Source organism: Choloepus didactylus, chromosome 2, assembly GCF_015220235.1.
Source record: "Choloepus didactylus isolate mChoDid1 chromosome 2, mChoDid1.pri, whole genome shotgun sequence".
Lineage (NCBI taxonomy): Eukaryota > Metazoa > Chordata > Mammalia > Pilosa > Megalonychidae > Choloepus > Choloepus didactylus.
Window position 1 is genome coordinate 50,825,661 of NC_051308.1, and position 26,963 is coordinate 50,852,623.

Sequence of the window (26,963 nt, forward strand, 5' to 3'; positions counted from 1 at the left end):
GCCAGCAGGCTCTGGCACCACCTGCCTTTCCTTCTCCTCCCTTAGCAGCCTGGCTCCTAGCCTCCACAAGGGCACAATCAGGGCTGAGAGCCTTCATGTACCCACCCACCCCCCAACTTGGCCCTATGGGGTGTGAGAAGTCAGCAGGGACATACTCCCCATCCCTGCCGGGGCCATCTGCACTCAATTATAAGCCCTCTGGGAGCCAGCAGAGGGCTGTTTAGTTGCTGCTGGTTCTCTATGATTAGCTTGCTCTTGTTTTTTTGAATATTGCATATGGTGCAGCCAGCTGTGTGAAGCATTCACAATTCAAAGCTTATTTTCCCCCTCAAAAAGAAAAGTGCTAAGCTAGTTATTACCATGGGGAAGAAGAAAAATTTAAGTCTTACATTGTGGGTAAGTTCATTTCCCCACTTTATATAAGTCCACCTCACCCCAGGACTGGGACCATTCTTTTGTCTCTTTTTTACAGTCTTGCAAAGAAATATCAAGATACTGTGTAATTCCAGCTCATGGATTATTGTTCATAGTCCAGTAACTTCCCTGTCTCTTATTCTGTGTGTGTGTGAGAGAGACTGGGTGTTAACAAATCATCCTTTTAATGAAGCCACTCAAAAGATTTATCTCTTTGCAAAGAACTCATCAGCCAGGGTCAACTGCTGGGATTTACCCACTTTCCCAGGTGCTGAGTCAAGAACAAAGCAATACTGCTTTGCTCCCATTTGAAATCCTCAGTGTTAGCTGGGCTTAGCACCAAGACAGCATTAAAATCACTAGTGGTGCTTAATAAAATGCAGATTTCTGAGACTATATCCTGGAGGGTTTGAAACCCAGGCTCACATGTGAGTGCAGAGCCAAAGAAGTTGAAGATTTGGAAGTCCTGTGAATAATGATAATCAAAGCCATGAGAACATGAAAACAGGAGGCAGTGAGGGTGATTACAGTCCCTCCTTCTTCTTCCTCATACTTTCCAACTTTTTTCTTCTTCCCCACAGTAATAACAATTAGCTTAGTGCTTTTCTTTTTGAGGCGCTCACGTACTTCTTTTTTCATAAAATTCAGGTCCTATGGTAAACAGCAACACAAGTGTGCCAATAACTACAGGGCACATTACAGATGTATAAAATTCTCTGTAGCATTGGCTTGGTTGGCTTACACCAATCATCTAACTTCTCTGGAATTTAGCTGTGTAGTAAAGATTTAACTTTACCTAGAGAGATCTGGTCTTTGCCCTCAGCTTCTGGGAGGTGATGTCTAGGCTCTCATCTGTCATTCCTCTAGGAGTATCTTTGTTTGCCACTGGACAGTCTAACAATGTCATTTATTACCAATATTTCCAAGCTCTGATCACTGAGAAAGCCTGGGACCAGTGATATCACAATAGTGATGAGCATACCTAGTGCTTGAATCTTGGTTTTTAAAATAATTTTCCACTAAAGGAAAGCAAGGCAGGGACAGGGAAAAATACAAGATGAACCTGGAATGTTTTATTGTGTCACAAAGTACAGAAATGCTTAAAGTATAAGGGGGACATGCCAAAAGGACACAAGAGCCAGTATGAAGTGCTTCCACTGGTGATATCTGAGGGCATGTATGCATCTAAATAAATAATGATGGTAGTGGATTATGACCCATTGAATAGAAAACCATGAATCCATACTGATATAAATTAATAAAGAAGAGAAAAGGAGTAACTTAAGAGTGGAAAAGTCTGGCAAACGCTACCTTTAACAACTGATCAAAGCCTGTATCAGCAGTAATGGAAAAACCAGAAATCCTGTGCCACCTGATAGGATGCAGTGATAAAGATACAGTATCACTTCTGTGATATTCATGCCAAAGATGCATACTTTGAATCTCATCATGAGACAACCTACAAAATAACTGACCTGTAATCTTCAAAAGTGCCAAGGTTATGAAAGCCAGTGAAAAACTGGGGCATTATTCCAAAATAAAGGAGACTAAAGATACATGACGACTAAAGGCAATAGGTAATTCTGAACGGCATCCTTTTGCCAAAAAGGACATTATTTGGACATTTGGGAAAACCTAACTGGGGTCCCAGGATTAGCTGGTAATGAGGTATCAATGGCATTAGCTGTTTGATGGTTATGTAGGAGAATGTCTTTGTTTACAGGAAATATACATTAAAATATTCAGGGTAATAGGCCTGTCAGGTTGACAACTTACCCTGAAATGGTTCAAGAATTAAAAAAAGATCTTTATTCTGTACTTGTAAATTTTTTGTATGTTTGAGAATGTTTCAAAATAAAAATGTTTAAAGAAGTGCAATTTCCTCTTCATTTTTATCTGCAATGACTCAAAAAAAAAATGGCTATAGTAATGATGAAGACAAGATATTGAGAATAGGACGTAGAGTTTGAACAAAATTATTTCTTGAAACATTAGGGTAGAAATTAATGTGATTTTACATAATGTGTGGTATTAAGTGTGTATTTTTAACTAAATTAAAACATTCACTATTATGAGTTTTAAAAAAGATCAGTGAATGAATACTTTTATAGACTGAATTAAAAGAAAATATTTAAGCTTTAACAAAAAAGTTTGGTTGAGGGGAAAAACGGTTTTGCAAAACCTGCTGCAATCTAAAATCAAGATATTCAGCAGCAAGAAATATTCCAGTTTCTCAAAACCAGTTTGCACAGCAACTGTGTGAATGCCTTACTTTAAGAAAGTGTCAAACAAATATGCAAATCTGAAAGAACTTACCATTGTACTAAATTAGAGATAAAATCATAATAAAAGTATTTACGATTCACAAAAAGATTCAGAATTATAAGTTTCTTTTTATGAACTTCTCAGAGTCCTTCCAGTCTACTCTTGACCTCCAAAACATGTGATTTACCAAAATTTGGTTTACATTTAACTTTTCAGGGACACATGACCTGAAAAGAAAGAAGTATCAGGTAACACTGACACTGCCTGGTGCTCTTTGCCTGTATCAATCCCTTTCCTGTATTTGTAATCAGAACAGGGTCCAAAGAGCAGAAATCAACTGTTATGTATCATGCCAAATACCATTTCCAGTCCAAAAAAAAATCTCATTTTTCTCCAGTGATAAAGAGGTGGACATTCTTGTTAGACTGAAGCATCTGTGCTGCCCGCTCCACACCAACCACAGCAGCCAGCCTCTGGGCATCGTACTTGGAGTAGAGGACAGTGCAGGTCCATGTGGCTTCTTCTCCTCTGTTGGTGGCTTTCAGCATGTTACAGATTTCGCTGTAAAAGTGGGGATATGTAGGCAGTTCATAGAAAATCAGGTTCCTGATGCCTTTTATTGTATACCTGTTAGAATGGGTGAGACAGAGAATATATTTACTTGAAAATAATTTATGGAAAAGCTACCTAAGAATTTTATGAGGGCACAGTTCACTCGTGCTATTTCAAGCTAAAGGAAGAAAATAAAAGCACATGAGACAGATAAAACAAAGGTTATTCTAATTTGAGGCTTACGGGCTTATTTTTATGACAACATATTTGCTTAAAATGATAAAAAAAAAAACTGTATTTCTTGAGCCTACTCTGGGTAGGCTAGGCTAGAGTGGGAAAGAACAGTAGATCAGGATTATAAAATATATCCCAGAAAATTTAAAAAAGCAGGGAATTAAAATTTAACTTTGTCCTTATAATCAGGCAAAATAGAATGTTCTGTATTGGAGATGAGGTCAGACCTGGTACATAAAATAAACCGCATAAACTGTAAATGCTTTCCCATTAGTATTTTCTTGTCACTCTGTAGATGTGTTAACCCCATGGCAGATGTCCCAAGTTCATCCATTTACAAAATCCTGCCTGAGGACCCATTAGGCATTACAGGAAAGCAATTAGTTTCAACAGCTTATGGACTTCTGGAGTAGATGGCGGAGTAGGGAGCTGCAGTACTCACTTCTCCAAAAACACCTAGTGGACAGGCAGAAACTGTCTGAAATAACTGTACTAGGGCTTTGGAGGCCAGGGGAGCATTGTACAGCATCTGGGGAGGAGCAGGACAAAGAGACTGTGACACTGTGGTAAAGAATGGTGAATAACTTGCTCTACAGTGACTGCTGGCACCCAACCCCCACTCTCGAGACAGACTGCCTCCAGTCCAGCCCCTTAGCTGGCTGCTGCAGACAGAGAGGGACGTTGAAGTCCTCTTCCCCAAGAATGGGGGGTGGGTAGGTGGGGGAACAGCCAAGCACTGACCACAGCTTTTGATTGGCAAATTGTGATCACTGGGTCCTGGCTTTAAGCTGCTGTTTTAGCCTGCCCCAGACAGAGACTCCCAGCCATTGTATCAACCCCACCTCAACAGGGCAAAGCCTGTGGAGGTTTGAAGATACAGTGCTTCCTTAGTGCTGTTGGGAACAGTTTGCTGAAGGGCACCATCTGCTGGACAGGTCAGGAAAGTGCAGCCTTGGGGAGCTGTCAAAAAGGTTTTCTGGCATCTTTCCTGACCCTCTCCCCACGGCTCTTTGGAACCGGTTTGTGCTCCCTTTGTGGATCTCTGGCCCTGTATTGGCTGGAAAGTACTGATTTGGGAAACTCCTCTCCTAGGTGACTCTCCTCTCAGAATTTGCCCTCTAGGCAAAAGCAGCTAGAGGCAATAAAAGGAGAATTTAAAACAACAATAAAAAACTATAGAAGCAAAAGAAAACAAACAGAACAGATCAGGATTCCTGGAAAAGGAATGGAGGAAAGGAAGGTTTGCCTCAGGGGTGAGACAACTGCACAAACAGTGCAATCTTAAAAACTGTACCATGTACCGATGGCAACAATCAGATGAAGAAGAGCTGAAAAAATCTGATCAACCTTACTCTAAAGGTCTAGAATAAGTTGAACAAGTGTCAAAGAAGAGCCTTAACCCAAAGCTAATCAACAATAAAACCCTAGGGAGACAGAAACTGATCTTCAGAGTAAACTCACCAAGATAACCAGATGCCTAGACATCAGCAAAAAATTACAAGCCACAATAAGAAATAGAAAGATATGGCTCAAAGAACAAATTAAAAACTAAGGAGGAGACACAGAATTTGTAACAACTAATCAAAGATATTCAAACAAATATCGTAAATCAATTCAAGGAGTTGAAAGAAAACATGGCTAAAGAGATAAAGGATATTAAGAAGACACTGAGTGAGCATAAACAAGAATTTGACAGTATGAAAAGAAACATAACAGAACTCATGGGAATGAAAGGCACAGCAGAAGAGATTAAAAATACACTAGAGGCATACAACTGCAGATCTGAACAAGAAGAAAGAATCAGAAGAATTAGAAGAAAGGACAATAGAAATCTCACAGACAGAAGAACAGATAGAGAAAAGAATGGAAAAAACTGAGCAAGGTCTCAGGGAACTGAATGACAGCACACAGTCATAACATTGAATGTTAATAGATTAAACTCCCCAATCAAAAGACATGGTTTGGCATAATGTATACAAAAGTATGATCCATCTGTTTGCTATTTACAAGAGACTCACCTTAGACCCAAAGACACAAATAGGTTGAAAGTAAAAGGCTGGAAAAAGGTATTCCACACAAACTGTAACCAAAAAAGAACTGGGGTAGCTATACTAATATTGGACAAAATAGACTTTAAAAGCAAAACTGTTAAGAGACAAAGAAGGGCACTATATATTAATAAAAGGGGCAATCTATCAAGAAGAAATAACACCTAACCAGGGGGCCCCCAAATACATGAAAGCGAACACTGGAAAACTGAAGGTAGAAATAGACATCTCTACAATAATAGTTGGAGACTTCAAAGCTTAAGCCATTTCCACCTCTTGCCTTGCTGCACATTGCTGCAGGGTGATAGTGGGGGTGTAGACCTAATGGTTGGGGTCGAGGTCAACTGTTCTCTTTGGATCTCTGTAACAAAAGATTTTATACCTTGACAACATTCTGATTTTTTCCTGTGACACACACTCACATACTGCCGTGATATTGAGACTACCTTGGGACTTTTATTCACACAGGATAAGCTTTCCTAATCTTTTTTATCCCATGGCTCATCTTAATCTCTCTGGAGACCTCCCTCCTCTTCCAAACTATAATAACTGTGATCTATTCGTTGGTTCACACTCCATAAAGAAGGAATTCTAAATGCTTAACAAGCTTGATAAACTGTTCTACCTCACTAGTTATCAAAACAAACAAAGAACATATTAGGAGTTCTGTTTCTGCTTAACATGTAGAATATTCAAGAGGGTATTGCTCCCATACTAACAAAAAAAAAAGCTAGATAATCTACAAAAACATTCTTTTTTCTGAGTTCAGAGAACTGATGCCACAAGGCAACCAGGTGAACTCCACTCAGTTGTACATTGGTTGTGTTTACTAACTGGTCTCCAGTGGGAAAAGGAGGTGTGGGTTTGGAGCATTTTCTAATTTCTGTGGTGTAAATACTCCCACCAAGGCCAATTTCAAACATGACAGTTCAGAATCCCTGAGGCCTGGTCACTCCTTTAGTTCACACTCACTCACAAGCTCTTTTCCAGGGACCTCTACTGGAAGTTGTGGAGAAAGACTGGAGACAAGGCAGAAGACCTAAGAGAGCCCCACTTGGTGGTGCAAGCACATGAAACCCCACCCACTTCCTGGACCCTTCTCTTACAAGAAACAAAAGTCTGAAGCTGAGAGGGACAGGAACTCCCTTTTCCCCACCCCTCCCCCAATGTCCCAGGCAAAGGTAAACTGCTGGCAGCGGGAGGGTGGGTTGAAGAAAAAGCCATCTGCCTTTAAGGGGACAACAGTCAATTCCCCATCCCTCATCCCTCCCCACCAAGAGAACTGTACCCAGTTAAAAGCAACAGCAGTTTGCCCCTCAGGAAGGGACAGGAGACGCGTTCAGCCCAAGATCTTGCCTTCATATAAGCAGAGGTCTTTCACCACTGGGGGAGAAGCAGGAAACTCTTTCCCACCAAGGCATCCTGTGGATTCAAGGCAGCTTAGCTGCCATTCAGGGTGGGGGTGGGGGCAGGCAGGAACCCTGAGAAAGTCCCACCTCCAAAGCCCAGAATGAACAGTGCTTGCCTCAAACTAAGCTGTACCAGGAAGAGAAGCCCCAACTCATCTCAAGCCCCAGAGAGCAACAAGAGCAGCCCACTGCTGCGTGAGGGGCAAGAGTGTGGAGAGAGAACCTCCTGTGATACAGGTGTACAGGCCTGGGGGGAGCTGAGAAGAGAGCAGAAATGCTGAGAAAAGCCCTCTGACACTCCAGGCCTCTACTAAGCCCACCTGCTGCAGGAAGCTGACAGTAGGTAAACTATAGCAACAACAGAATCCAAACCCAGTTCAACTCTGGACTAGATTGATTCAGCTCCCACACTGGTCTAACAAAAGAGAAGCACCCATTTCAGAGAGTAAATACTATTTACCTCATCCTCTACTTTCAATTCGGCATTCAACAGCAAATTATGGCGGGGTGGGGGGAGGTAGGCAAGAAAGATATAACCATGTGGTGTCATTCTTGTCCAGTGAGTCAGTGGTAACATCTTAATCTGTGGGATTTTGCAGAAATAGATCCTTCTCAGACACTGCCAATGGAGTTTAAACTATGTGTGTATATTTTTATTTTGGGGGAAGAGAAGATATGGGGAAGATGAGAAGGCACAAATAAATGGCAATGTATATCAAATTTTTAATTTACAGTCTGTGCCGGTTTGAATGTATGTCCCCCAAAATGCCATGATCTTTGATGTAATCTTGTGTGGGAAGATGTATCAGTGTTGATTAGACTGTAATTCTTTGAGTGTTTTTGTGGAGATGCGCCCCACCCAACTGTGGGTGATGACTCTGATTGGATAATTTCCATGGAAGTGTCACCCCATCCATTCAGGGTGGGTCTAAATTAAATCACTGGAGCCATATAAATGAGCTGACAAACAGAAGGAACTCAGCGCAGCTCTGAGTGACATTCTGAAGAGGAGCTACAGCCAAGAGGGACACTTTGAAGAATGCACAGAAGATGAGAGAGTAGCTGCAGATGAGAGACAGTTTGAAGACAGTCGTTGAAAGCAGACTTTTGCTCTGGAGAAGCTAAGAAAGGACAAACGCCCCAAGAGCAGCTAAGAGTGACATTTTTGAGGAACTGCAGCCTAGAGAGGAACGTCCTGGGAGAAAGCCATTTTGAAACCAGAACTTTGGAGCAGATGCCAGACTTGTGCCTTCCCAGCTAACAGAGATCTTCTGGACACCATTGGCCATCCTCCAGTGAAGGTAACCAATTGTTGGTGTGTTATCTTGGACACTTTATGGCTTTAAGACTAACTGTGTAACCAAATAAACCCCCTTTATAAAAGCCAATCCATTTCTGGTGTTTTGCATCCCGGCAGCATTAGCAAACTAGAACATAGTCTTTGAGCTAACACATTTCCTTCTCAAAATTTATCCTAAGGAAATAATTAAGTGGCTTTGCCATCAAAATAGATACATATGGATGGTGTTGGCATTATTGTATATAATCGCAGAAAATAAGAAAAAAATGTATGTGCCCATTAAAAGGAAACTAGTTTAACTACATATCCATGCAATGGTATTTAATGCAACCATTGAAAAGAATGTGATATATACTCCACAGATTACTTATTAATTACAGAGAAAAGGTACTTTACAATGGAGAAATCTAGCAGACCTACGTTGACCAAGTTTTCAAATTTAGCATCACCAAAAATGGGATAAACTGACATTATGTGACTCTTGATGAGATATGGTAGGAAGTTCACAACATCACTTATGTAGAATTCTTACTAAAAATATTTCATCTAAATCAGGGGTTCCCAGACTTTGCTGCACATTATCATCACCTGTTTTTATTTTTGTTTGCAAAATACCTATGCTTGGCCCTCATCCCCAGACATTTTGATTTAATTGGTATGAGGGAGGAATCCGGGCATCTGAATTTTTAAAAGCTCTCCAAGGGGATTCCAATGTGCAGCAAAGTTGGGAAACCACTGATCTAACTGATAAGGAAACAATTGGACAAATCCAGACTGTGGAACATTCCATAGGAAACTGGATTGGTTTCTTCAAAAAAATGCTAATGTCATGAAATAGAAAAAAGGGAAAAGAGTTATTCTAGATCAGGGTTTCTCAACCCAGCACTACTGACATTTTGGACCAGATAACTGTTGTGAGGGGCTGTCCTGTGCACTGTAGGATGCCTAGCAGCATCCTTGGCTCCTGCCCACTAGATGCCAGTAGCACCTCCCAGGTATGACAACCAAAAATATCTCCAGAAATTGCCAAACGCCCCTTAGGGGAAAGATTGTCCCCTGTTGAATACTTCTAAGCCAGATAAGGAAACAAAAGAAACCTGTTAACCAAATGCAATGTATGACCTTAATTGAATCCTGGATTCAAGGGGGGAAAACAGCAATAACTGTCCTTTTTGGGACAACTAGGAAAATATGAATATGGATTATATAATAGACAATATTATTATAGCAGTGTTCAGCAGCATAATGAAATTGTGGTTAGATAAAGGAATGTTCTTGTTTTTCAAAGCTACATGCTGAAATGCTTAGGAGTTAGGTGTCATGAACTTACTTTCAAATGGTTCAGGGGAAAAAGAAAGGTGTGAGTGTAGAGATAGGGAAAGAGAAAACCTGGGGATATGCCAATGTGGCAAAATGCTAACAGCTTGTGAATTCATAGTGAAAGTTCACTGTTATAATCTTACAATCCTATTTTGTTATAAAATCTTTCAAAAAAAAAAAGCTGAAGACAGGAAGAGGTGATTAGAGCTAAATATATTAACTTCAAAATAGATCCATAATATACAAATATATATACCAAAATGTAATATGTTTGCATTTGTTTTTCAAGGAGCACATAAAACATCAAGAAAAAAATCTCAATGTGTAAAGAATGACACAAATTTTAGTATTAAAAAAAAAGAAGAAAAAAGCCTCAAGATGAGTGTGTGTGCCTGCACATATTTTTCATATAAACAAGGGTGGGAAGAAACATACCAAAATGAATATTTATATCAGGGTATTGAGATTATACAGTATTCTAACTTCTTTTATTTAACCTAGATTTTCTAAGTTTTCAACATTAATTGTGTCCTTATAATCAGGAAAAACAAAACACAAAACCAACTCGACTAAGTCAAGACTTAAAAAAACTCTCTTAGCTGATGCATAAAAAAAATCTTTCAGTCCCAGTTTGCCCATAATAGAGACTAAGTACCTCTTGGCCAGGGTCCCTTCAGATGGGGGAGTTAGTGCCAATTCTCTAGATCCAGCACCTTTTCCCCTCCACCCATCTCCTACCTTCCTCCACCTCTGCATATGCTTTAGGTCTTCAATTACCCTAACAAATATGGCCTAATACCCTGATAGGACCTAAGTGTAAGGATATTCCAGAATCTATCTTAACTGTCAATGGAAAAGAAAAACGAGGCAACCATAACTGAACTGATAGGCTGGTTCCTCTGTATGGTTTATCAAGCCCAGGTCTACTACTTCTAGAACTAGGATTCTCCTATAGGGGAAGTGAGTATTTAGAAACACACAGGCAGCTTTGCCAAACCATAAATCTCACCACTAGAGTTTCTGACTTGCCCTCAAGCTGAGAATCCTTTCTACTGTGGTTAAGCCACAAATAAGGATAGGAATGTACAGGAAAAGAGCTGTGAACTGTCCTCTGAGGGCAATCATGACCAAGAGCTCATCCATTTCAAAGATTCCCTGTTTTCATCTCCCCCAAAGAAAACAAGTCTTCAGGGTGAAAAATTTTTGCTTGCTCACAGATGAGTTCTAATCTTTCTAACACTACCTACTGCCACAGAAAACTATGAAAACAGAATTTCAGGGTTGAACACTATACTTTAAAATACATATACTTTTGCCAAGGTCAAATAAAAGACCAAATCACAAAAGGCATGGCAAAACAAAACACACACTGGCACCTTGGTGATCTTTCAAGCAAAAAATTCTATAGTTGGACACCATGAGATAATTAGCTGTTGCAGAACTCCGAAGCACATTATTTCCACTCATCTTCAACACAGAAAACACCCATTAATCTGGTCCAGGGTATAATAAGATTTGACTTTATAGTGGGGGCAAAATAGTTTAGTAAATAAATCAACAGTATGAGACAGGGGACTCTTCTATTTAGTTAAGTGAAACGGCTCCTTTGACACTACGCCTTCTCCCTGAAAAGCTGCTGAGATATTTGAGAGCAGGACTCATCCCAGCTTAATTCACACTTGCTATAGACAATCACACTGGAAAATTGTCCAATCCATCCACTTCACTTAAAGGGCTTGCTTTCATTTGTCAAGCAGAAAGGAAACTAAATGCTCATAAGACCTGGAGAGTGCAACTCCCCCAAAATACCACTTTCCAACACTAATGAAAACAACTTACTGCAACAAAGCAAATGACGCCAAAAAGCAGGCACTCATTAACACTCTTTGGCCAAACCATCTTGTCTGGGTAGCCAAGAATGGAGCCAGGGAAACACAGATATAGTCAATTCTTCCCTCTCCACTTACAGATCAACCAGTCAGCAGAATACCTGAAGAGATTGTGTCTGCAGCTGTCCCAAAAAGTAATAAGAAGGTTCGGTTTTACTAACACTCCAATGAGAACATAAAAAGGCCCATCTGACTTATACTGTCCAAGTCACACAGGGAAGAAGGTAAACAAACATTGAAACCCTTAAATATTCAACTCTAAGCCCTTTACATTTTGCTTCCTGCACATGTTAAGAGGCCCTTAGTTCCAGTTCTCTTTGCTGAGGAATTGAATGTGGGTGCACCCCCTCAGGACACACTGCAACTTTCTGAACACTGACACTGTGCTCAGCCTCCATCTTCCCAGTCCACATGGCCCTTGTTATTTTTCTCTATGCTTTTAGGATGGGTTCCTCCCCTTTCTGTATTCACTTGAGTTGTCCCTCTCTAGAGGTATGCAGCCCCAATTACTTGGAGAGCCCCAACTACTTGAATATCCCCAAGTGCAGACCCACTCCAGATCTATACACAGGTTATGCTGTACTCATCATTTGTTTCTATAACCTTTTCCAGTAATGCCCATTTTAGGAGGAAACCAACTAACCAACAAGAGTCTGCCTTTTCCCCTCTTGAGAGGATGGTCTCAACTTTGCACTACTTTACCTTTTGTAGAAATGGAAGCGCTCTGTGAGGAGCAGAAACTGCTTCTCTCCTTGAAGGAAGAAGTGTCTAGCCCTGGAGACACCAGACTTCTGGGTGTACTCGCAGATGTGGGTGAAGTTCAGTTCCTCCTTCTTGAAATAATTTCGGAGCCGCACAAAGTCAAAGTAGGAGGGGATGTAGATAAGTGTGTGCGACATGACTGCATCACGATACTGAGGCAGAATCTTGTTCACAAAAAAATTAAACCTGATTTGGAAAGGAAAAGGGCAAAGTCAATGCTCTGGAGTTGAGCCCTAGCATGACTACTAACTGTGTGACTCAGGGCAAATCAGTCTCCTCTACCTTACTAAAGAGGCCAATATGATTTACCTCATTTCAAAGAGATGATTTAAGGATAAAACTTGATAAGCACATTAAATAAGTGCTAATACTATTTATTGTAAAAAACAGATGCAACGCCATTATATTCCACAGAATTATTCTAGAAAGTATATACCCATACCATCCATCCATCCAGTCAACAAATAATTATTGAACACTGTTATGGGGTGAGCTGTGTCCCTCCAAAATATATGTTCAAGTCCTAACCCCCAGACCCATGAATGGGACCCTATTTGAAGATGTGACTAGTAAAGATAAGGCCAGATGGATTAGGCTGGGCCCTAATCCCTTATGACTGCTATCCTTATAAGAAGAGAACCAGAGATGGACAGACACACAGTGAGAAAGAAAATAGCCTGTGATGACACAAGCAGAAAGTGAAGCCTAAGGATTGCCAGCAAACCAACAGAAGTTGGAAAGAGGCGAGCAGGGATTGTCAACTTCGGATTCAGGACTTCTAGACTCCAGCACCGTGAGACAATCAATTTCTGTTGTTTTCAGCCAACCAGTTTGGGGTGCTGCTGGTGCTCAGCAGCCCTAGGAAATTAAGACAACACTTACCATGTGCTAAACACCAATCTACTACCATGAGGTCCTGAAACTAAGCACAATGAGAAAGGGGGAAAATATATACAGAATTGGAAAAATTCTTGCCTTACAAGGGCTTACAAGTAAGTTGCTGACACAGGACCCTTTGTAGCATTAAGCAGTGTAACTGTAATTTAAAATGCCACAGACTAGGGGGAAGGAATCTGCATTTACTGACTTTGTCACTAACTAGCTATGCGACACAGGCTAAGTCACCATTTCTCTCTGGGCTTCTTTTCATTCTCTGCAAATGGCATGATTGGGTTCAATTATTTCATCTAATTTGGTAAATGGTAATCAATAAAACAAACACAGACTATGATTCTAAATTTGTCTGCAGAAGTCAAATCTCTCTCCTTGACCCTCAGGTACCCCATAGGGCTGGGGAGGGGTATGTTACCTGGCATCAATCACTGAAGCTAGGGTTTCAGCTTCCATCCTTTGAAAGACATGTGGGAGCTGCACCAGGACATGACTGATGGAGCCTGTCATCGGGACGTTCCTCACGGCCACCTGCCAGGAGTCAATGAGAGCCATCTTTACTGATGACCAGAAGTTATCTTCTTCTGCCTCTCATCCCAACAATGAACAGTGCTTCAAGAAGAGTCCAGAGGAAATGAGGAGAGAACCTACCTGGCCTTGCAAATTGATGCAGTACTTGTTGAACACTGAATTGATCTGGGCATCCTGCAGGGCTCCAAACAGCAGTGTCTGGCGATAGTACTTGGACCAATTATTGAGGCTCCACATCCGCACTCGAGAAAAGTCCACCCCATGTGAGTCCAAGGGCAGTAAGTTCATGTGATTCATCAAATGCTTTGAGCAGAAATAACACTACAATTAATAGTTACTGAGTACTTAAGTGCCGGGCACAGCTAAGCATTTTAAAAATCTGTCACCTCGAGTGTGGACCCGACACTGTGAGACTGAGAAAATCTTGACCAAAAGGGGGAAAACGAAATGAAACAAGATAAAATTTTAGTGGCTGAGAGATTTCAAAGGGAGTTGAGAGGTCACTCTGGAGGGCATTCTTATGTGTTATATAGATATCCCTTTTTAGGTTTTAGTGTATTGGAATAGCTAGAAGGAAATACCTGACACTGTTGAACTGCAACCCAGTAGCCTTGATTCTTGAAGATGACTGTATAACTATGTAGCTTACATGATGTGACTGTGTGATTGTGAAAACCTATGGCTCACATTCTCTTTATCCAGTGTATGGATGAGTGAGTAGAAAAATGGGGACAAAAGCTAAATGAAAAATAGGGTGGGATGGAGATGGAATGATTTGGGTGTTCTTTTTTACTTTTATTTTTTATTCTTATTTTTATTCTTTTTGGTGTAAGGAAAATGTTCAAAAATTGATTGGGTTGATGAACACACAACTATATGATGGTACTGTGCAACAGCTGATTGTACACCATGGATGACTGTATGGTATGTGAACATATCTCAATAAAACTGATTAAAAAAAATCTATTATCTCATTTAACCCATGGAGCCATACTATCATCCCAAATTACAACAAGAAAACTGAGGCTCAGATGGATGAGGAACTTGCCAATGGTCAGCTGAACACCCCCAACAAATACTGGCTACCTCCTGTTCCATCAAAAAGGATCAAAACACTATCCACAGGAATATTCCTCTAAAAGAAACTTTTGAGTGCCACCCCAATCACTCTCTGGGTTCCTCGGTCTCAGACTTGGACAAGGGAAATGACATAGAATACAAAACTGTTGTCCTTCTCAAAGGACAACCTGGCTTTTGAAACGTTAGGAATATTCTCAAAACCACTACACCTGTCTTTTCCTCAAACTAAACATTATGAGTCTACCATCAACATGCCTTTTCTGTTTTAGTTATATTTTCACCTTGTAATACGCATTAAAGGGTAATGCGTTCTATAACTTTATTAACTAATTTATAAATAAGCATCCCTCTTTATTTGTCCCAAACTTCCTGCAAGCTTCAAGTCCTGGGGTTGTAGGAGAGGTAAATTCTCAAGTGCCTTACAATACAAAACAGAACCCTACAGTTCAATGATAAGGATTGTTCCAAAGCGTAGTTTTTCAATCCTTAATTGACAAGACTGCAGAGTAGTTGAACAGGGAGAAAAAGATTGCAGCACTAATTACATTAGGGGGATAAAGACATCCTATATTTTTCTACAAAACAAGATTACACATTAAGAAATCTTAACCAATGTTTTTCCATCTCTGCTGAAGACCAAACAAAAGAGAATGAGCATAAACTGTATGAGGAATTATGTTAGGTAAAGATATTCCTGGTAAGGAAGATTTTAAACAAACCATAATAAACTGGACTATTAGCAGAGAAAGAACTTTAAGAGGAAGAACTCTTTTCTGGAGACTTGAAAACACTGACTAGATTTTTATCTCTCTGGATACTTTATTTACCAATCTGTGGGCAGAAGAGGGGACAAAAGGCTTTTTTCAAATTGGAAAATATGGAGTATTTTCCTGTTTCCAAACTAACTGGAACTTAACTAACTTTTAATGTGGGCTTAAATAACCCCCAAGACTTAAACCATATCAAGCTTTCTGTCTCCCTAAAAATGAATGTTGTCCCTCTAAATGTGAAAGACCAGCATTACCAGTACATGCTCCCAGTTCTGCATCAGGTAAATGTCAGCTTGATCAATGATGAGAAGCTCAATAGAAGACAGAAAGTCAAAATCTCTCTTCTTTTCTCCTTCTCCACCAATGATGGTCCTTAAGCCCAGAGGGGAGGCAATAAGGATGTCTGAGGAGTAAAAGGGGGCATAGAGTCGGATGCTCCTCTGAAGTACTGCAACTCCTACACAAAACAGCCAAGGACACGTCAGTTCATTAGTCACCGCCAAACTATCACTGTCCACTCTCTACAGCACCCCCCTCTCTTGTATCTGCCACCTCTATTTTCCCCTTAGCACTAACCATGCTCACATTGCTCTAATTACCAATATAATACTCCCTCCCTTGCACCACGGTCCCTTCCAGCTCCTACTCTCTCCTACTTTCCTTCACCATCTAACTTCTCCAGAGAACAGTCTCTCCTTTGAAATGACTCATTGATTCCTCAATCCAGTGCAATCTGGCTCTTGATTCTCAGGAAATTACCCTTGCTAAGGTACCAGCAGTACTTGGTTGCCAATTCAGTGGACACTATCTAGTGTTTCTTGTCATGAATGCACAAGAGGTATATTGAACATCCTCCTTGAAATTTTTCTTTTTTTCTGTCTTGCTGGTGCTTTACAAGCCTTCAACTCACTTCTGTTTCTATCACTGATCTGGTCCTTATCTGTCTTTCCAGATCCAAATACCTAATTCTTCCAAAACCCCTGGATTCACTGTCATTCTTTCTCTCACTCTACATAAAGCTTTTGGTATTTATTCATTAACCATGGCATTAACATCACTTTGGTACAATTTTATCGTTCTAGCCCACATGTCCATGCTGTCTCTGCACCTGTAGCTTCCTGTCTGAAACCTTTTCCTTTACTCTCACCGCCCCCTTGGCAACTGGCTAACTCCTACTCAGTTTTCAACTTAGTACAGATATTATCACCAAGAGGCATTCCCTAACCATCCTGTCCCCATTATGTGTAAAGGAATTTGCTTTAAACGCTCCCAGAACTCCTTCTACATACTTGATCATAACACTTAATATCCTATTCATGGGTGTTTTCCCATTAGGCTGGACTTCCTTGACAACAGGAACCATAATTTGAGTGTGTATATCCCCAACTTTGTAGCAGCACAAAGTAGACGCTCAATAAATGTTTGCCAAATGACTATATGTGACTTTTCTAAGAACTTTATTCTATCAAGGTACCAAGTAAATGGGAGTTGAATGAGAGATGAGCAAAAGGGAGAAAAGTTGGGTGGGAGTTGGTAAGTCATGAGGGAAAGGAAATATGTCATGGTTAGGTACATGAGGCAGGAGGAAAGGAAGGCAGGAGGAAGTCTGCCATTATGGTCTGCAGACATTCAGTTCATTCAGCCTCCCAAGACTGACCCTACTCAGCTCCTGTCACTTACAACTCCTCCGAGAACCCATTCTGGCATCTGACTATGTGCTACTAGCTATGGATATGCTGAGACGTTTCCGCTATAAACATGCATGTGCCTTTTTTTAATACGGCCTTAGAGATTCTCTCCACCCTATTAGCCAAGGCAAGATTCTCTTCCCTGGCAGACAAGATTTCTCAAATGCATACTGGCTCTGTTTAGAAGGCTAAGATGACCTGCTGAGAGAATGCCTGATTCCAGGAGTCTAGCCTCCAGGTATCTGTCCTCACACCATAGGGTCCCATAGTATCTTGGTTTTGACAAGGAGGAATTACCAATCCTAAAGTGGTCATCAATGTTGCCAACAAATACGGCTTCATAATCCTCAGGCCTCTTCAGGTTGGGTGGTCTCTCCTCAGGATCTGAACCGTATTCTCCCTTAAACCTCTTCTTATTGCTCACAATTATTTTCTTCTTGCTGTCGCCTTCAAGGAGGCTGATAAAGAGCTGCACCACCCGTAAAGCAGCCTCGCGGAAAGGCACCACAATCAACACCTGCGGAGAGAGCAAGAAGCAGCCATGATGGGGGACAAGGGGAATGAGTCCCAGCTCCACATGAACCTGCTCCAGGAAGCTGAGCTAAAAAGCCCCTTGTGCAGTGGTAGGCCACCCTTATTAAGGTGTAGGCTGCCCACAGCCAGGGACCACATTTACATCCCCCCTTAGCACAGGGCCTGGCTCAGTACTTGAAGGTGAGCACCTTTCACATCTATAGCACCATGATCTGTGGACTAAAGTCGCATGGCTCCACGGGAGGCATTTCTTAAACAGAATTTGCGAAATACCTTTTAGAATAAGCCAGTGTCTTTAACAGATGTGTCTAGTAGCAAAAACGTAAGGGCATAAATGCACATTGAGGGCAAAGATGTTAATAATTTCTTTCTCCCACAAAACACGGTACAGTACTTTTATCTGTAGGACCGACAGAAGAAATATATGCTGGATAAACAAAGGAATTAAATGGAATAAGTAGAGAAGAAAGGCAGGTGATGTGTAAGAAAAGGACAATGCATCCCCACTTTTCTAGTACATTCCTAAGCAGATATTTCAGAAATGATGACAAAGCTGTTAAGAAATAAGATCATAATTCAATAGAAAAAAACAGGACTCGGTCTTCTAAGTATTTCCAAAAATGCTTAAAGTTTTATCTGTAGAAAACAAAAACAGAAGGTGCTTAATAAATGGCTGATTTCTAACTATCTTTTTGTAAACAACATAATCAATGGAAATAACACAGGTCAACTCATGGAATTCAGCAAATTATAATTAGGCTTCATGATAATCTGCCTCCTAATCTTCCATGCAATTCTAAATAGAAACAAATAACTTTATAATCCTAATGTTCAAGATTCCAGTATCTGCCCAAAAGAATGATTATGTGATTCTATCAAGGGGAAAAGCAGTGAAGAACTGAGGTAGCTGCTCAGAAGGAAAACCAGCACAGCCAAAGGAAGGTAGTGGATTCATAAAAAATCAGCTTGGTACAATGCAGAGATAGTGGACCAGGATTCAAGAGGGCCAAATTATTGTCCCAGCTGTGACACTAAGTAAGTGTCTGGGCTTCAGTTTCCCCATCTCTCAAATAAGGGAGTTGGACTAAGAAATCTCTAAGTGCCACTTCAGTATTAAAATCCCAGAATCCTATTAGACTCAATGAGAAAAATCTAAGATGAAGCTTCATCAATATGGAGAGACACAGGCTAAGTGGGGGACAACACCTAGCTCCATAACATCATGAAAAGTATAGACAGAATTAAAAGATGTTTCCTATCAAAGCCCCAAATCTACTGAAGCTTAGGCTTATGAGCACATGTAAATGTAATCAGTTTAGATAGCAGTAACTATACACTGGAAAGTATGAATACAGCTTTTTTGTTCAAAAGTACACATATTTACGTGACTTAGTGAAGAGACTCCTGGTTCTAGTGCCATCTCTGCTACTATTTCCTGGTTCCCTTCAGCAAGGCCTTCTACCAATCAGGGTCTCCATCCTCAGCTGTAATATGCAGGGATTGGACAAGAGGCTCATTAGGTCCCTCTCACCTCTGACAATCACACAGAAGAGATCATAGTGAAGTGTTCTTATGTATGTTCAGGGTTTATCTTTAAGGAGAGTATCATGAAGGTACTGCCCTCTCACAAATTAACAGTTAGATCCAACTATCACAAACAGCCCACTGGGCTGTGTACAGCAGTATTCTGACACTACCTGGGTCATCTAATGTGCTCACTCTTAGGTTCACTCATTCTCCCAGTTGACTATTACAACACTAAGTGCCAGGCACCTACATGGTGGTGCCCTGTAGCCTCCTTCTGGAGAGCAAGGCTCTCCTGCTGCCACTCACCTTAGGTCTTGTAAGCCCTTGGTCCCTGAAATCATCATCATCCCCCACTCCAAGTTTCTGGCTTCGGCGTCTGCTATTGTTGCTAAGCACTTGGGCATTAGCTTTGAGGACGTGATTCAGCACATGCAGGCAGTACACATGGCGGATCTCTTCCCCATTCTTCAGGGCAGTCCTTTCTGGGTAGAACAGGTCCTGGTACGAATTCATAATTAAGAAGAGTTCTTTCTGAAGGGAGGTGAAGGGGCTACTTGATTTTTTGGGACCAGATAGAAACTGGCTGTTGGTCTTGGTCCAGTTGGATCCCAGAGGCTTCTGGAGATGAAGTGTCTCTAAGTCAATGTCCTTTGGGGGCTTAAATGTTTCCAACTTCTGACACTTGGATGAAAAAACAAGCTGACCCAGGGTGGGCCACTAGAGTAGAGACAGATCAAGAGCTAAGTTAGAAATGAAGAATAATAACTTTATAGTCACATATTACTTTATAATTTACCAAGAACTTTCATGACATAGAGATCATTTCATTTAATCCTTATAAGGACTCTGTAAGAGAGATACTTTAATGATCATATCACAGTTTAAAAAACTCGGAAATTCAGAGGGAGGTAGATACGTGACTATAAAAGCACAACACCACAAGGGATCCTTGTAGTGTTGGAACTGTTCTGTATTTTTTTTGAATATTGAACTCTATAGAATCATACACATACTCAAACAAGTATAAATTAAACTGGGGAAATCTAAATAGGATGGGTAGATTGTATCAATGTCAATTTCCTAATCATGATATTGGACTATATATAGTTTTGCAACGTATTAACATTGAAAGAAATTGGGTAAAGGGTGCACAGGATCTCTCTGAATTATTTTTACAACTGCATATGACTCTATGATTATCTCAATAAAAGTTTCCCAAGTAAAAAAAGTTTCAATTAAAAAAAATATGGAAAAGTTTTGGCAGTGGATGATGGTGACAGAGGCAGCACTTTGTGAATGTAATTAACACCACAATATTTGAAAAGTGCATAAAATGGGAAATTTTAGATAGTATAAAAGTTACCAGGGGAAAAAAAAACATCTATAGAACTGTACAACACAGTGAACCCTAATGTAACCCATGGATGATAGGGCTATAGTTAATAGTATAATTATAATAATATTGTTTCATCAATTGTAACGAAGGTAACACACTAATGCAAAATGTTAATAACAGCGAAAACTGAGTGTGTGAGAGAGGAGTATATGGGAACTCTGTACTTTCTGCATGATTTTTTTTGTAAACCCGAAACTGCCCCAATAAAAAAAAAAAATTTAAAAAAGAAAAGGATGAACCACTCAAACAGCATTGGTGATGAAAAAAAAAATGAGAAAAAAACTGTCCTACATCTGAATAATTTAGTTCTGAATCTATCTCAGACATTTTAAACAAACGAGTAACAGTAGTAGCTGCTCCTTTACTGAACACTTACTGGGTGTCAGTAAATTAAATTACTTTAAGATACGCATTACTGCCCCCTCTAACAGATGAGGTTAATGAAGATCTAAGAGGTAAATTAACTTGCCCTAGGTCATGTGACAGCCTATTGTAGATGCTGGTCTAAACTGGTGTACTTGTCTCCAAAGTCACTCTTACCCACCCCACTATATTATCTGCCTTCTACACTCTAGCCTGCCAATGCCTTTTTGAGCTCCACCTGTGCCCTATTAGGCTCTTCCCACCTTCCTACCCCTATCAAGCCACCTACCACCACCAGTGTGTGCCATACATTCTGGGAGACCACTGAAACCCAAGACCACTGGGATGACCAAGCAGCACTTACTTTCAGCTGGTGAGTAGTTTTGGAATTTGTGGCAACAGCCTGAATTTCTTTTTCTTTCAGTTCTTTGTTCACATGTTTTAGAAATGGATCTAGTTCAGAAATAAAGAATGTCAAGAACATTAAAGCAAATAGCAGTGTTTTTGGTCTTTCCATTCCAGGTGAAACACACTGTTCTTCATGATGTTCACACCCACCCCACCCCACCCTACTTTCCCCATCCTCCATGCAGAGCTTAAAAGCTTTTGACAGTGTTCATCTTTCTGAAGTAGCTCTCACCCCGAAATTCAGGGTAGTACAGGTTACACTCCTGTCTACCACTCCAATATAATTCCTGAACTTCATGGTCCTCAAATTCTTCTGCTCCTGTGCCCTTCTTAACTTCAACTAGAAATTCCATCTTCCTCTTCACCCTACTTTTGTGTATCCAAACATCATCAGTTTAATGTTACCCACTGATGCGTAATAAATACATACTTCCCAGGAGCCTACTGTCAGGCACAGTACTGGCTGGCTCCACTATGAGGCCACCCGTGGCCCCCAATAGAACAGGCATCACTCTTTCCTCTCCAGTCTCCTACTCCCATTCACCCTAATACAGGTGCATGTCTTAGGTCATCTAGTGGATTGCAAGATCTCTAAAAGCAGGCTCCATGTCCTACTTATCTTGCCTTGCATAACACATGGAAGTGCTCAATGCTCAGCTGAACAGAACAAATGATCCAAATGATAGCACCTGCATTCTGAGTTATCTTCAGTGCTTTAAGCTGGCATCCTAACTGTCTCTTAGTCTCGCTAAGAAATAGAGCAAAGTTAAATGACTCACTCAAGGATCAAAATGGTAACTTCAAATGCAATGGACCTTGCACTAAACATCTAAGATAAGAGTGAACAACAGGACATAAGGCTTTTAGGTGCCAACATATCTATACAGCCAAAACAACCAGAAAAACTTGAAGACAGTCAAGCTTCCTAATATTTCCTCCAGGGCTTTTAAGTTTTGTTGGTTGAGAGTGGGGTTTGTGCTCCAATTCTACCAAATTCTGCCTGCTACTTCTCTCTCCTGTGTAACAGCCAACAGAACCAAATGAAGAACATTTCAGCTTCATTATGGTAAAGCTGAGTTGCAGAATGGCACTGGGATCGATAAACGTAGCCAGAACACAGAGCAAGATCAACCCAACTTGCCCACCCAGACACAGGCTGAGAAACTGGACCTGAGAGAGCAGAGACCTGCTTAAGCCTGCCATAGACAGGTCTTGTCTGAGTGACTGCCATTTGGGCATAGGCATGGCCAAGAGCCTGAGAGGTGGAACTTTCTGGCTTTTGTGGCTCTTACAAATCTGAAAACTTACTGCTTCAATAAGGAAGAGCAAGGGAGCAGTAGAGAGAAAGTGGGAATTATTCATCCAACTATTTCTCTCTGGAGAGAAAAGCAGAAGTCTCCCCTAACCCCTTATGGAAATATAAGGACTGCCCTGGGGAACTGGCCTTCCCCACTATCATTCTTCAGCTGTTTGTTCTCCTAAACTTCCCCCTCCCCTAACATTGCCTAACCATTGAAAAACATCAAATAGTTGTGGGACATATCTTCTACTAGCTCTAGATCTAGCTGTGGAACTATGTGCTTTGATTGCTGCTTATTCCATTAACAGGAGATTTAACTTGTGTTAGCAAACAACCCTGTATGAAGCACATGGTGAATTCAAACACACACACTATGCTCTGACCTTGTGATGCTTTCAGAGAACAGCTGCCTCTATTTTCCTCTTCGAGAAAATTGGTTTCCAGGCTGAACAGTGACTCATGTTTTGCATCTGTGAACTCTTCAGGTGATTCTTGCTGTGATGTGCCAAGTAGCCCTTCACCCTCTTTTCTCTCAGAGACAGCAGATAAGGCCACATCTGCAATTTTGGGGAATGTTTTGTAAAATTATATACTCATAAATATAATTATACTTCAGTTGACAAATCTAATTCCTTAGCCTATACCAACACTATGTTCACTGTTAATTATGATTTGTTTTTAAGCAAATTTAGCTGGAAGGTATATAGATTTCAAAAGTTAGGCCTGAACTTTTAACCCAGTTTTAGTTCTAGGAGTTTATTTTAAGATGATAACTAGACAAAGTACACTAAAATGCACATATAGGGATGTTCAAAGCAGGATTGTAAGAAATAACTGGAAAATTGAAATGTCTATCAGACTACTAATTAAATTACCACATATTTACAATGGAATACTACATAATTAAGAAGCTAATGTGAATCCATAGTCACAGACATGGAAAAAGGTCTATGGTATATAATTAAAGAATAAAAGCAAGTTACACATACATAGAAATATATGTGCATACTCCACATATATCCACAAAAATGTAGTCTGAAAGATTATACAAAATGTTAAAAGTGTTTCTCTCTGGGTGGTAGGGATATAGGTTTACTACACAACCCTCAAATTTTTACAGTAAATATATATTACTCTTATGACAAAAAAGACTATTTTCATTTTTAAAAATCTGAAAAAGCAAAGAAAAAAAACCTAAATCTAAAATCCCCAAAGAATCTAAATCTGAGGCAATGAATTCCTATCCCAGTAAAACCGATCAGTTAAAATACTAAGAATGGTACACGATACCTCACAACATAGGGGGAAAAAACTACAAGGCTGTAAGGAAAATGGGTATTAAGAAAGTGAGATGTAAAAAGTCACCCAGCTATATTCAGAAAATGGCATATTACTCCAGCAATAAAAAGGAATGAACAACTAATACATGAACAGCATGGATGAATCACAAAAGCAAGCGATGAGCAAAAGAAGCCAGACACAAAAGGGTACATACTGTGTGATTCCATGTATATGAAATTCTAGAATAGGCAAACTATCTATAACGACAGAAAGCAGATCAGCGGTTGCCTAATGCAAGAGGGGGGCAAGTGACTGCAAAGGAACAAGGAGAAACTTTTCGGAGGTAATGGAAATGTTCTATATCTTGATTTTGGTGGTAGTTGCATGGATGTATACACTGGTCAAAACTCATACTTAAAATAGGTGTGTTTTATTTTATGTAAATTAGACCTCAATTAAATTGATAAGATTAAAAAAAAAAGTCACCTGGAAGTCTGGGTGAGATAGCGTTCTCTTTCGGCTTTAAAGCTCAACCCTTCCCGGAAGCCTTGCCTAATTGCCCACAGCAGTGTGTGACTACTCTGCATCTCTTCAACACCTTATATGTAGCTGTTCCATACAAATCTGCTGCTTGAAAACTTCTGTATATTTTTATGTCTATATTCCATTAAACTTGGTTCCCATAAGGCAGGAACAGCAACTTCTTCATACATTGAGATTGTCACAAAGCCAGAACTATGTTCTCCTTACTTTATACTGGGATTCCTTAACTAGGATCGACTAAGTACCTGAAATCGTAAGCAAAAATACCTTTTCTGCATTTTTCTACTATATTTTCATCAAATTTTTCAAATATATCACTGAACCCAACAAGGTTTAAGAATCTCTGCTAGAGATTTATGTGCTCTCACCCAACTCACAATGGACAGAGTCCTGTACCCAGGGAGCAATCTGTCTCCAGTCCTGGCAAAGGGGACCCCACACCAAAGACACCTACTCTCCTGCATTTCAGTAGATGCTGCTGCCGTCTCTTCTTCCACACTGACATCATCATCAACATCTTCACTGTTCATTTCTACCTCATCTACAACACTCTCTTCTTCTTCTTCCTCTTCTTCTTCCTCTTCCTCAGAAACATTCTTTAATGTAGCAAGTAGTTTGTGGTACCCTGAAACTTGTTCTGGTTCACTGTCTGCTTCACTTTCAGAACCTGAAGTATCTGAACTCTCCAACTAAAAGGAAAACAGAAGTTTTAAAATAAGAAACTACATTGATTGTATCATTACCCTATGTCTACCACCAGGTCTAAATAGTGTAACAGGTTCAGACTTCCTAACTAAAAATCAGTTTTTCTGCAAATATTACACAATCCTATTTATTCAACTAAGCCCACTACCAAATTTATTTAAAATCTCTTATCTAGCTATGATTCTGGGGGCTTTTCATCTTCTGCAAACTGTTAATGCCTCATGTGGGAAAAAAAATTGACTTTTAAGACATAGAGCTTTAAGTCACAATGCGATTTAATCTATGTCCCAGACATGAGGATACACATTTAAAGGAGCAAGGGGAGAAATTACAATACAATAAAAAATGTGGCTTCTTTCAGTTTGCTGTAATGAAATAGGACCTTTACTCATTTTGAACTCTATTTGTGGCTCCTTTTATGTGAAACAAACCAGTTCTCTCTTAGCTTTCACTAGGAGTCTTCTGGTAAGTCCCTTTAACTGGCCCTATTTAATAGGCTAGTCTCCCAGGACAGTTTCAAACTCTGAAATCATACTAGTTACCACAATAGTATTTTTATAGGCATGTGTATCCCAAACTAAGCAATACTACTAAAATAATAACTTAGAACTAAAATTGAAAAGAGTAGAAATGTGGTCAAGCTTTATTATTATATGTAATCTTAAAAGTAACAACTAGAAACCCCTATTATAAAGAAGGTATAAAGCATTACCAGTTGACAGATCTGCGGTTTTGGTTCCTTTCTGGAAACCCTGGGAAGAAACAGTTCATGTTAAACTCTACTAGTAGGTAACAACTAGAAGAAAAGCCTAATGATACAACTTTTGATGAAAAAGGAGAAATCTACCATTATAAATCCACTATAATTAAACTAATGTAAAAACTACATATGCACTTGGACAGAACTGTAAGAATATGACCAATCAATAACTGACAAATGAAGTCACATAATTTAGTCACACAATAACTGGCTTTCATCTACATCCCAAAAAAGGAAACAATTTGGCAAAGAACTCGGGGTTCACTTTTTTCTAGAAAACTTCTTAATTACAATGTCCCACTAACGGCTAATAAGGCAGCTCAGTGTAATGGGATGGGCACTAAGATCATAACCGTGGGAGTCTGGACCCTAACAGAGGAACCCACAACTACCGAAGCACAGCCTGTGCCAGACACTATCAGTTTCCTCACTGTAACTGGATAGACTAAAATGACTTCGAAGGTCCTAAGCAATTCTCTTAAAAACAACAACAACCACCACCTTAGAAGATCTCATGGTCAAGACTCTTACCATACAAAAACCACCCCACACAGGGGGTCATGATGTCTAGTACGAAGTTACGGATTCAAAAAAGGTAGAAAGACCCGTGAAGAAGCCCATCTCCCCGTGGAATGCCGCGCGGGACCCGACTCCGAACACCGCGGGTGCCGGGGAAAGCGTGATTAGAAGCGGGAGCAGCCCCGTCACTATCCCTTAAGAGGCCGCCAGACTAAACCCGGGGAAACTCCAGTTCCCACTGGGAAAGCGCTGGCAGTACTGCCTCCAGCTCCGCCCCTCCGGACCTGTCATAGAAGGGATGTTCCTCGCCGAAATCCCGAAGATGTTTCTTCTGCTTTTTAGTCAGGGTGTTGAGCAGTTGGCTCTGGCTCCGGCTCCCGCGTTTGCCCATAATGAAAACTCCAGAAATGCCCACCTTCCAGAGCCGTGTTTTTCCGGGGAAGTTGCTCAGACAACCTACCCACGTGTTCTCGC

At 40.4% G+C, this 26,963-nt stretch overlaps 1 protein-coding gene across 2 annotated transcripts; it reads right to left on the bottom strand.

Annotated features, from left to right (window-relative positions):
* Window positions 1-1,465: 1,465 nt before the first annotated feature.
* UTP25 (UTP25 small subunit processor component) lies at window positions 1,466-26,950 on the bottom strand. Of its 2 annotated transcripts, none has more exons than XM_037824669.1 (12): window positions 26,774-26,950; window positions 25,923-25,962; window positions 24,960-25,194; window positions 23,065-23,238; window positions 21,338-21,426; window positions 19,521-19,931; window positions 17,451-17,670; window positions 15,720-15,922; window positions 13,736-13,918; window positions 13,503-13,615; window positions 12,134-12,379; window positions 1,466-3,306 (listed from the first exon to the last, which is right to left on the bottom strand). In XM_037824669.1, the coding sequence occupies exons 1-12, from the start codon at window positions 26,878-26,880 to the stop codon at window positions 3,063-3,065; spliced, it is 2,265 nt and encodes a 754-aa protein (XP_037680597.1). In that variant the 5' UTR covers window positions 26,881-26,950; the 3' UTR covers window positions 1,466-3,062. The 2 variants fall into 2 exon arrangements, with proteins under 2 accessions (XP_037680597.1, XP_037680603.1); XM_037824675.1 differs by having other exon boundaries at window positions 26,905-26,919.
* Window positions 26,951-26,963: the final 13 nt, after the last annotated feature.

Excerpts from the sequence above, each read along its gene's own strand:
- UTP25 (XM_037824669.1), bottom strand. The coding sequence starts at position 26,880 with ATGGGCAAACGCGGGAGCCGGAGCCAGAGCCAACTGCTCAACACCCTG. Across the intron at positions 15,923-17,450 it reads TGATGACCACTTTAGGATTG|GAGTTGCAGTACTTCAGAGG; the intron begins GTAATTCCTCCT and ends TGTTTTGTGTAG. Across the intron at positions 3,307-12,133 it reads CGCTTCCATTTCTACAAAAG|GTATACAATAAAAGGCATCA; the intron begins GTAAAGTAGTGC and ends CCATTCTAACAG.